Genomic DNA, 12,098 nt, shown 5'->3' with positions numbered 1-12,098 from the left:
ACGAACATTTGGAAAAAGAAGGAATGCTAGGAAAGGAACTAGGGGGAAAATACAATGAGTAGACAGATGTTAGTGCTTATACTTACTCCTGATGATAAGGCAGTTCATCCAAAACTAGGAAAGAGATGCAGAAGCTCTTATTTGGTGACCAGGATAATAAACGTTCTGGGGTAATTTGAGTATGGAGCAATGTCGTTGATCATCGTCTCTGACTAGGTACAGAGGTTTGACAGTATATCGTCAAGTTATGTCATCAAAATAGTAGACGGTATTATTTTCCAACAGAAGAATCCTTGAGAGTTTTGAAATGAATCCACTTTGAAAATTAGTCCAGTTCCGAGAGAAATTAATGACTGAACAAGTGTATCCGAAGTAATTCCTAGTTTTTATTTTGAATTTTCAATTAAGTTGTGCTTATTATTTGTGAATTCACATTAACATTTCAATACCTATAATCGTGATCAACTCGAAATCTCACCAGCATGGTTTTCCAACAGATTGCATCCCCAACCTGATGTACGCTTCCATCCGTAACTTACAATCAATTTTCGTTTGCATGAAGAGCGGGCATATTCGGTAAGTAAACAAGAGGCAAATTACACACAGTTAAAGATACTTAGCATTCAAAGTAAACATACGATGAGCATCGATGTAGGTATAACAGATAATGATAGCTTTGAGTCTCGATATGATTTGCACAAGCAAACACACATGTTGAATATATAATTTCGCATCGTGTAGCCCATCGATGTTTCAACCGGACCGTCGGTATGCTTGATTATCGACTGAGTCGGAATACACGAGGTGCTGTCGATCTGCTGATTAATGATTGCTCAGCAGGACCACACGATCGGGGTCTGCTTTGAGAAAAGCATCATCATTTTTATTGATGGTACGCGCTGATGGATGGGGTGTATGTTGTCAAAGATGGATTTGCATTTCGTGACATTTCTGTCGTGCTACGTAATTCAGGGTGTCACTTTGGAAACTTCTCACGCTCTATATTTTTTTTCGAGAAATGTATACGAAAAAACTCCTCAATTTTTTCAGTATTCGTGATTTATCGCCCTATAAGGTTAGATATTAATTTGAATGAAAAAATAAATGAAGTGGTGCATCATTTCAAGGGACTTTATTTTTTCCAATATTACTGTGATTTATAATTTTTTAGGCAAGTCATTATTCAAACATGAATTGTATCGGTTCAAGTTTCAGTGAAAATGGTTGGAAGAAAGGTGTCTCCATTCGCCACACCTGAGTGAAAAGAAAACAGTTGTTTGTTGTTTTTTATGTTTCATCGAAGCTCAACTATACTTCATTGTTGGGAAAGAAAGTGGGAATCTTCCAAAGGAAAGAAAGAAGCGAACAATATAAAAAAAATACTCATGCAAAGAAGTAACTTTCAGACACAAACACTGAATTTTACAAAAAACACTTTTCTTTACTCAGGTTGTATTCCAAATATTCGTTATGGAATTGAATCAGACATCATTTACAGGATTCCTTCACAATATAGTAAATGAAAGGTAAAACACTGTCATCCTCACTGGTAGACAAATATGTTTCGCCGTAAGACACTTGCCTTTGGGCTCTCCGCAGTAACAATATGGATAACATTTCAAGAAAAAACACACAAATATGACTTTATGTCACGAAATGAATTTGATCTATTCATGTCATCGATGACACCGTAATGAAAATCATTTGCTTATTTGATTGAATCTCAGCCAAAGGAATCTTATTGAAATTGAAAGGGATATATTTTTAGGAGTCACTAATTTTTGGAAAAAAAGTTTTTGGTTTTCTATCACTCCATCCTGATACAGAAAAATGTGGGAATATTCCAAAGAAAGGAAGGAAGCAATCAATTTCAAAAGGGTCAACTCTAGATCTTGCAATATATCCCTTCCTATTTAAACAAGGTTCCTAAGGCTGGGATTTATTCAAATAGGCGAATGAATGTCATGACAATGTCATCGATGGTAACAATAGATCAAATTCATTCCATGATATAAATTTGTAACTTATGAATGAATTGTGTGTTTTTCCTATATTATTCAGATTGGTACTGAAGACCACTAAGGTAAGTGTCTTACGGCGAAACTTCGATATCTACCAGTGAGGATGACATTGTTCCATGTAAGTGAAATTTTTGAAATACAAACTAAGTAGAGAAATGTTTTTTTCGTATTATTCCAGTCATTTAAGCTTAAAATAGGTAAGAATCTTGGAATTCGAGATACCCAGCTGTAAGTCTGTAAATACTTGTATATTGACACCCTAAAAGTTGTCTCAAAATCTACATATGGTAGGGTGTAAGCAACTATTAAATTATCAATATTGTAGAATACAAAATTCTCTACAGATTTTGTTTAAAAAAATTTTTTATACGGTAAACCGTTTTCGAGATAGAGGGCGGAGAGCGCGCGGTCACAGCATCACTTCAGGTCAACCGGTGCCTCCGGTCGAAAACGCGCCATATATAGTTGATGAACTATCGATAAATCAATGATTATAAATATTTGTCAATTTTTATTAACTATTATATTATATTTTATCATTTTCTTCATGCATTAAATCTATATCTATTCAATAATACTGATAACCGTTTAATAAAATTAAAAAATAATTAAGAGAAAAAAAAACAAGAAATTTTCTTTAAAAAAGTTGGGAAAGGTAATGTAAAAACGGAGATATACTCGACTAAAAGTTTTGATAATTATCCTCATTCTAAAAAACATATTTTATTTCTGCACGCATTAAGTGGCTGTGACACAACTACTGTGCTTTTTAAGAAGGGAAAAATAGTTATTTATGTATTAAGGGAATTAGGAGGGCCTCAATTACCGATGGCAAAGTTTGCGTCCCGAGGGCCTCTGGCCCGAGGGACAGCAATTGCCTGAGGTTATTAAGGCTCATTAATTCCCGTGGTACATAGATAATTTTATTTCTGACCGATTTCAATAAAATTTTGTTCATTTTTGAAACGGAAAAATGTACCAATTCATTACCTTCCCGGTATATTTGAATCAGGTACCGTTGATTATAGTAGAGTTTTCTTGTTGCTAGGTTGTTGCTATGTTACTTGTTTATAAACAGAACTTTGTTATCAAGCTGTGTTTGCGGTGAAAACGTGTTTTCTACCCCAAATATAATGGAGGATATTTTGAAAAAAGCTGAACAAGCAAGAGAATCATTAATTCCATCGAAAAGTGAAGCCGTATACCAAAAAGAATACAAGATATATCTGGACTGGCTGACACGGAAAAATGTTATGCCAAAAGATGTCACTGAAACTGTATTTCTGGCATATTTTCAAGAACTGGTAAGGAATTTTCTATGTTTTTCAGCAGATTTGGTAGTAATTGTGTTTATTCGTTTCAGTCAGAAACGTATAGTCTGAATTCTTTATGGACTAAATGGTCAATGCTAAAATCGATGGTGACTATACATGAGAAACGAGATATCACCAAGTTCAATGAACTACAGGCTTTTTTGAAACGGAAGAGTAAGAGTTATAAGCCGAAAAAGTCTGCTGCTTTATCTCCTAAAGATGTTATCAGATTCCTAAAGGACGCTCCTAATGATATTCATTTATTGCATAAGGTAATTTTTTTCTTATTTTCCTTTTTGTGTGTATTTATTTCCTTTTTTTTGTTATAGCTTGTTTTGATTATGGGTTATTTTGGAGGATGCAGAAGTCAGGAACTTTTGAATATGAAGATATCGGATATAAAGGACCGGGATTCCGTTATGGTAGTGAACGTACCGGAAAGTAAAACTGGTGTATCGAAGAAATTTACAGTTGTGGATGAAAAAGAGTTCTCCGCTTTGCCTTTATTAAGACTTTATATGTCTTTGCGTCCTAAAGGTATTGAACGATTTTTTTTGAGCTTCCGACAAAATAAATGTACATCTCAGCCAATTGGAAAAAACATGTTTGGGAAAATCCCCAGCAAAATCGCAATGTATTTAGGATTGCCAAACTCATCTTCCTATACGGGACATTGCCTTCGTCGCACTTCTGCTACTGCTCTAGCCAATGCAGGAGCAACTATGACTAACTTAAAAAGACACGGAGGTTGGAAAAGTTCCACGGTGGCGGAGGGGTATTTGGAGGATAGCATCGAATTGAGAAATAAAACGGCGCGTATGTTGTCTACTTTGTCATCAGAAGAGGCAGGTACCTCGACTGTAGTGAACAGAAGCTCCAGCCATACAAAAGAAGAAATTGTTTCCAGTGGCGGAAGTAATTTTCAGGGAACATTTCAAAATTGTACATTTATTATTTATAATGACGTGAATAAATAAAATATGGTTCAGTTTTCATTTCTATTTATTTTTACTTGTGAAAGGTAGAGGGAATTATAAAATCTATAATGTCCCAAGGGAGTTATGACCCTCTTTATTGATAGCGTAACTATGACGATATAAGCTTATAATATTCCGGTCAGAAATGAAATCATTTTTGAAAGTTTTTGAGAAACTGACAAATTTGGATGAACTAGCTGCAGCATTTGAGGAAGAAAATTGTTCGGCCCAGAGATTATTAGAGAGTGGAAGTCAAACCTTATTGACAGTCTATAATGCTCCGAAATCTGTGAAAAGTCTCGATCATCTTCGTTATATGCATTACGTCAAGTCTATAAAACTTAATAAACCTGTGCAGCTTTCAAATATTCCACCAACAAGTGCAGCTGCTCATCAACATTTCAACCGTGTATATTATCAAGTTCAAACTTGGTTAGGACATGATTTGAAACCCCAGGTATGGGGTTGGGCAATGCGAAACGATTTTCTGGAGCCTATCATGACAATTTTACCACCTGCCCCAGAAGATTTGATAAATACAATTTTCTGCAACTGCAAGAGTGGTTGTGGTTCGCGATGCGGATGCAGGAAAGTGGGCTTGCAATGCTCTTTAGCTTGTGGCCAATGTAATGGGCAAGCTTGTCTCAATGCTCTACCATATCAGAGCGACTTTAACGAAGATGGAACCTTTGACCCCGAAATCATGAGATGATTAAAATTATAAATTGTAGTTTTTGTACCCTTCATTCCATTTCTTTACTTTCAATAAAAATAAATGTATTCAATGATATTTTTTAATAAAAAGATTAATTCATAATTTATTTGTTTTTGTTTTCATCATGTAAGAAGTTATAAATATTAATTAGGTTGAAATTCAAATATAATTCCTATATTTTCATTAACAATTCTGCAATTACATGGGCAGGTAAGTGTTGTTAAATAAATTAATACTGAATAAAAAGTGGATAAGTTAGGAAAAAAATGATAAAATATAACATAATAGTTGATAAAAATTGACAAATATTTATAATCATCGATTTATCGATAGTTCATCAACTATATATGGCGCGTTTTCGACCGGAGGCAACGGTTGACCTGAAGTGATGCTGTGACCGCGTGCTCTCCGCCCTCTATCTCGAAAACGGTTCACCGTATAAAAAATTTTTTCAAACAAAATTTATAGAAAATTTTGTATTCTACAATATTGATAATGAATACAAATAACAAAAAACCCATAGGAAATGAGATATTTCCAAAAAAAGCGCAAAAAACCGATTTTTGTGACCTTTGACCTTGAAATTTAATAGTTGCTTACACCCTACCATATGTAGGTTTTGAGACAACTTTTAGGGTGTCAATATACAAGTATTTACACACTTACAGCTGGGTATCTCGAATTCCGAGGTGAACTTACTATAATGACTGGACTATATAATTCAGTGTTTATATAAAAGTACTTCTTTCGAAAGAATTTTTAATTCATGTAATTCAATGTTTATATAAAAGTAACTGTTTCAGGAGGACTTTTTTACCAGTTTGTGTCTGAAAGTTACATTTCTGCATGATCTAGACATGTATGTATAGAAGATGTGAATGACGTCGTCGCAGCACATCAACAACCGATGAGAATGTTGAGAAAGTGAAGGAAGGTGTATAGAGAATCCTTGAACCACTATCACAGAAGTTGCTGGGGATGTCAGCATATCGATTGGCTCATGCCATACAATTTTTTCGGAAATTTTTGACACGAAGTGTGTGGCAGCGAAGTTCCTTCCAAAATTACTGAATTTTGACCAAAACAACCGTCGCATGAACATCGCTCAGAGATTGTTTAATGAAGCCAACGGCGAATCATATTTGCCCGAGTCATAACTGGTGACCACACAGTAAAAATAAAAATCTCAAAGTGAAGAACATTATCTCGATTTAAAGAAACCTTGCTCTCCTATATTCATGAAGAAATATTTTTATGAACTGAGAAATATATTCTCTCAAGTTTAATTTGAATCATTAATTCAATGGGACTGAATAAACGCTTCTTTCAAGTAAAAAAAATCCACCAAGATTGTGCATACATTTCAATAGAAATCATCACATTAGCTCAAGAGAAGTAAGTATGCATTCTTCAGTCTGAGTAAAATTAATCTCGAACCAAATCTTTTTTGGGTTTTGAAAGAATGATATGTTAACTTGGAAAACTATTTAAATATCTCCGTAGGAGAAATTAATTATTTTCCTTTGAAGAGAAGCATTTTTTATTCAAACGCTTTCATTTGTATGAATCAAATAAACTCATTTTCTTCATCAAAGATGAACTTATGCTTCTGTTTATAAACTGTCCCTCTCATATGAATGTCTTTAGTTACTTGAATCCAAAGTATATAATCTGTAATATGAACAGCTATATAATTAAATAAAACATGATGTATCATGATCGATATACTTGAAGCAACTCATGAATTTTATCCTGAAAAAGCATATAAAAAACAAAACGTGATAGAAAACCAAATTGTCTTTGCTAATCTTTGCTTAAATGTCATATTCTAACCGCACACTATTGAGAAATCATATAGTTATATAAATAACAAATAAATATTCAATCAGAAAACATATATTGAAAGAAGTGACATATTCCTGACAAATTGCAAATTTACAAATAATATAAATTCGAAGCCTATAAACAACATTACAACTCAGACAAGAGAACGAATTAATTTATTAGTAATTTTACACAAATGAAGTATTTGAAACTAGATGTCTTTCTGGTAAATAACATTAAAAAATCACTATCGTCTATCAAGTTTTGCATTCTGCTTTTATTCATCCACAATTGCCGAAACATCACTTGGATTCTGAAACGATAAAAGAAATCAGCACATCATCCTTAGACACTATTTCAGATATCTAGAAAGGTAGAACTATGAAAAAAGCTGTCACTTAATAAAAAATAATCTTTTTTTTTATAAAAAACTGCTTGAGTGCGTTTATTCCGTTAACCAACCCAATTGTTGTCCGCATACGAACAACAATCCTGAAAATTTCAAACTTTACTGAGGTCTTATCGTTTATCATACGATTCCTAACAAGTTAAAAGGTGCTTAAACATTCCTTGATCAAAAATAAATAATCAATTCAAAAGACGTACCTCAAATCCCTTTGAAGTGGACAGATGTCTTTACAGAAAAATTGCCTTTCAAAACCGTTATAGGAATTCAAAATGTTGTGTGAGTATTATTAGAGGATTAATGGAAAATATAAAATGTTTCATTTAGAAAATTCAACTCATGATCATACAAACATACTTAAAAGTATGTGATTCGCTATTCAGATAAAAACATTCACTGTTTTCACGTTTTTGGAAATTCTGATTTCTCCTCTAGTGGGTTTAGTAATATTTCTACCTATTTCTTACATTCCCAAAGGAAATATATCAAATAATTTCAAGTTTAGTAGGGTATATTCAATTTTTTCTCAATGAATAACATAAAAACATTTCTGAAGTTATTACAGAAAGCAAAGACGTTATTACAGAAGCATGTTGAAATCAGAAAGTGGCTGTCATATGTAGGTGCTGTTTATACCTACTGGTGCCTATTTTGGTATTTTTTGTATCATTGTCGAAACTATAAGTACCTCTCTCGTTCAATAAAAAATGAATTCGGTATAAGAGAAAATCAAATTTTATTTAGAGAAAAAAATGCACTTATTCAAAACAAGATAAAAGATATGTTCAAAACAAGAGATTGGCGAATTTGAATCAACGTGGCCAAGCAGAGCTAGGCAAATGTAATAATGCATGTGTGAAAAATTACGAAATTACGATATAATTTTCGCAAAATGAGGGCAAAATCAAGGGTTGCTGTCAAAGTTTACCGCTTTCTCATCGGTACTAGGTATACAACGCAGTACTTACTGATATAGCGGAGTTTCTTTCTCAAGTTACCCAAACACCTCAATTTCATCCAATTATAATACTTACCTATGAAAATATCTTCCAACTGTGTAAGACCCCAGTGTTGTAAAATATGTTCCATTAAGATAAATACAAAATAATCGGAACAGAATTGCACTAACTACATACACATAAAACACTTCCTCCTAAAATCACAACACACTTTCCAATACATACTGGCGCGTACGCGAACACTGTTTTACATTGTTAGTTTCTCATAATAGTGAATATAAATTCTCTTCAATAATATCTATGTTCAAATAAAACCGTTTTTTTTCTAACTGAACTGAATGATGTACTTCTTTGACAGAAACCCTGTTCATTCTATGCAAAATTCCTGTTATCTTCAGTCGATCATAATATAGTTTTGTATATAGATTCACAAAACTCTTGTTATAAACGAATTGAGTTATTTGAAGGGATGCAGTTCTATATTCAAACAAACAATATGTGTTCAGATCAAACCGATATTGCTCTCCATTTGAAACAGTTTATTTTTCTCTTCAAATAAGTGGTAGATTTTGAGATGATATTATATTTCCTTGATTCAAAATAGTTCATCTTCGCAATGATATAATCAAAAGAATGATGTCGTTGAAAGACCAAGAAATTTGATTCCTTCCTTAAAAAAAGGGTGATTCTCTTGTGGAACATGGCGCTGTTGGCATGAAGTAATAGTTTCTCCAATAGAGATAAAAATTTCAAAACAATGTATATGATTATGTGTATATGATTATGACATCAAAACCAAAGTTCAATTGTACCAATGTTTCAATTGTCTGAAGTTCAATTGTCCCAATGGAACAGTCCAGGGGAGCCGAGTTTGATCAACTGTCGAAATTTTGCCCACTATTTCCATTAAGGAGTATTATTTCGAAGTTATGCGCCGCTTGTGACAAGCAATACAAAGAAAACATCCGGTATTGTGGAAAAACAATTAATGGCTTTTGCATGACAAGTATGCACCTGCTCACTCGTCAGTGCTTGTTCAAAACTTTTTGGCCAAAAATAATACCTTTGGCATGCCTCAGTCATCGTAATCACCAGATTTGCCTTCCTGCTACTTTTTCCTGTTCACAAGATTGAAAAGATACTTATAGGACGGCATTTTGCGACGTTCGAGGATATCAAAAACGAATCGCTGAGAGGGTTGAAGAACACACCAAAAAGTGCATATCAGAATAGCTTGGAAAATTGGAAAAAACGCTAGCACAAGTGTATTGAATCGGAGGGCGACTACTTCTGAGGAAATCCTGAAAATTATTGAATGAATAAATATTTTTTCGAACAGACAGCGTGTACCTATATGTTAAAACTTCGAATTTGTAAAGAAAAGCAAGGAGCAGTAGTTTGGGGTTTTCAACAAAGAACGACAAGAGACAATATATTTGCGAATATTCTCACGATTCTCTCTCACATTATAATTCCTCTCTGAGCAGCAATAGAATCACCTCATATACAGAGGCCATAAGTCAATTTTGATTGGATTTCTATGTAATAAAATATTTTCATTGCAAATTCATTCAAAACGCGCTTCAAGTGTGCCAACAAATAACACTACCTATTTATTTCATTATTAAGTGTATCATAATGAATATCAAATTCAAGATCGCTGTCAACCTAAATACCTGAAATTCAAGGGTTTTACCACCTCATTGCCAATATTTATATCTATGTTGATAGTTTTCACATTCTAATCAGTTCTAAGGATAACTGATTTTGTTTCACAAGTTTCAAAATATGAAAAACTAGCTTTTACTAGTGTCTTCGCTCGCATTTATGCCATTAAATGAGTGTCAGTACAATAAAAATTAATTATGAGAACTATATTTTAATGATTGGCTGGGATAATCAATTTTTAAAAATTATTACATATGATGAAATTTCGTAAATTTAAAATATGTTTTATTCACTTGCAACAACAAATGTTAAAATATATTTCGATGCAACAAAAATTACCTCTCCTAACCTAACCTTAAAATAAAAATAACAGAAGAAAATAACAATAAATATAGAAAAATTCCAAACAGCTGAAAGTATAGTCAATTAGATTGGATTAGATTGGATATTTTCGTGACTGTGAATACTACAGTGCGACGGTATTACGTTACTAAGGGTTGGAACTTCATTAGTGGAATGCTAGGTGACGTTAAGGTAGCTAGATTTTGAGATTTTTTTGACAAACAATTCTTTTATCTTACATGAAAAATAATATTTTTTTTAAATTAAAAGTATCCTATGTTACTTCTAATACCTCCACGAAAATGTGTACAAAATTTCATGATGATCCTTTGGGTAGTTTGGGTAGAAACCGTAACAAACAAACTCACATTCGCATTTATAATATTAGTAGGGATTGCCAGAAAACCAATTATGCAAACGATCATGAATTCCTTTCTGAAGTTTGCCTAGATCTGCATATATGCCGAGGCCACAGTCATGTAGAACGAATGGTACCTCATTGATATATGATAGAAATAGGATCAGCCCTAACACCGATCCTTGAGGAACACCAATGAAATCATCTAATGGTTTGTAAACAGTGAAATAATTTTGTCTGCAATACTGAATTTCAACAGACTGTGTACTGTTTTCGAATTTGTGATATATGTAATTGAATATTTCAATGGAAAAAAATTGTTTTCTGTTCGAAAGATGCATTTATAACATGACGTAATGGTTCAACAAAACTGAATTTAATGTGAAGACGGTGCTCCTGTAAACAATTTTCGACTTGTCAGGAATTATCTGACAGAATGTTTTTCATGAGCAGTCTGTAATAGCCCAATAGAAAATATAAACCACTATTCAGTGGTTTATATTAGGTACGCAGTTACTCTTAGGAGTGAAAGTTTACCTTTTATCACACTTCAAAAGATTCTCTATTTCTTCAGCCAAGTTTACTTTCCAGATAGTGGAACATCATGTATTCAAAAAACTGGGAAAATCATTGAGTTCTTCACAAAAAAAATCTTTAAAAAATATTTTAATCAGTTGAGTAGAAGTAAGCACCCTGGGTGGGTGCTTACTGAAGTTTCAAGTCTGCTAGAAAAATAATTTCAACAGTCGGGTTAGAGGATGGATATATGAGAAGTGCAACACTTCTTATTTTCTTAGCAAGAATCCGATACCAAATCTCATACAAGAGTTGTTTCCTATCTCCAGAAAACCTAACGAAGTGATTTTTTATTCGTTTGAGTAAAAATGCACTGGGAATCAACATTATCATTACATATTCAGTTCTGCCCATAATCTGATAAGTCTATTCATGTATTCATGTCCATAATCTGAAGCAGATGAAAAAGAAGGCACATCAGCATCACGACCGCCATCAATCAGGAAAAAATAAAACCACTTGAACCACAACAAAAATGTTGTTCTTGAAATCAAGTGTATGCAAATTATTAAATTACATAATTTCTGTCCAGCTAAACAAGGTTGGTCCGATGTTCATCACGGCATGAACTTGTGTTGTATTTAATTTCTGCTGTCAATGAAGTCTGCAGACTGTACAAATTATGATGACTCGAGAGCGAGTTACAGACGAAATGTATGTTTTCGATTTGCATAATTATTTCGATAGGAATCAGATTGATAGTGTCTGCGTGGAATTAATTCTGCATGTGAATGTGGAAGACTATACGAATAAATTATCTCTGGTGATCTCAAGAATAACAATTATAATTAGTGCTCATGTTTGATAAGTTTCATGCATGATATTAGGATATTTGGCTCGTCCATTGACAATATCAATAAATATCTGCATCAAAACTAGTACCATCCTAGATATATGGATATTTTCTGAAGTTTGGTCAATTTATGGAAAAAGGGACAA

General features: G+C 33.2%; 1 protein-coding gene across 1 annotated transcript; it reads left to right on the top strand.

Annotated features, from left to right (window-relative positions):
• Positions 1 to 2,837: 2,837 nt before the first annotated feature.
• Positions 2,838 to 4,329, top strand: LOC141481919 (uncharacterized). The gene is made up of 3 exons (XM_074174269.1): positions 2,838 to 3,325; positions 3,385 to 3,606; positions 3,664 to 4,329. The coding sequence occupies exons 1-3, from the start codon at positions 3,155 to 3,157 to the stop codon at positions 4,309 to 4,311; spliced, it is 1,041 nt and encodes a 346-aa protein (XP_074030370.1). The 5' UTR covers positions 2,838 to 3,154; the 3' UTR covers positions 4,312 to 4,329.
• The last annotated feature ends 7,769 nt before the right edge of the window (positions 4,330 to 12,098 follow it).

This window comes from Leptinotarsa decemlineata, unplaced genomic scaffold (assembly GCF_025532065.1).
Source record: "Leptinotarsa decemlineata unplaced genomic scaffold, Ldec_3_MD MMD2_tig00000576_RagTag_RagTag, whole genome shotgun sequence".
In the NCBI taxonomy this organism is placed as follows: domain Eukaryota; kingdom Metazoa; phylum Arthropoda; class Insecta; order Coleoptera; family Chrysomelidae; genus Leptinotarsa; species Leptinotarsa decemlineata.
The sequence above is the reverse complement of the archived record's forward strand: the minus strand, read 5'-3'. Positions and strand labels throughout refer to the sequence as shown.

Excerpts from the sequence above, each read along its gene's own strand:
- LOC141481919 (XM_074174269.1), top strand. The coding sequence starts at position 3,155 with ATGGAGGATATTTTGAAAAAAGCTGAACAAGCAAGAGAATCATTAATT. Across the intron at positions 3,326-3,384 it reads TGGCATATTTTCAAGAACTG|TCAGAAACGTATAGTCTGAA; the intron begins GTAAGGAATTTT and ends TATTCGTTTCAG. Across the intron at positions 3,607-3,663 it reads ATATTCATTTATTGCATAAG|CTTGTTTTGATTATGGGTTA; the intron begins GTAATTTTTTTC and ends TTTTTGTTATAG.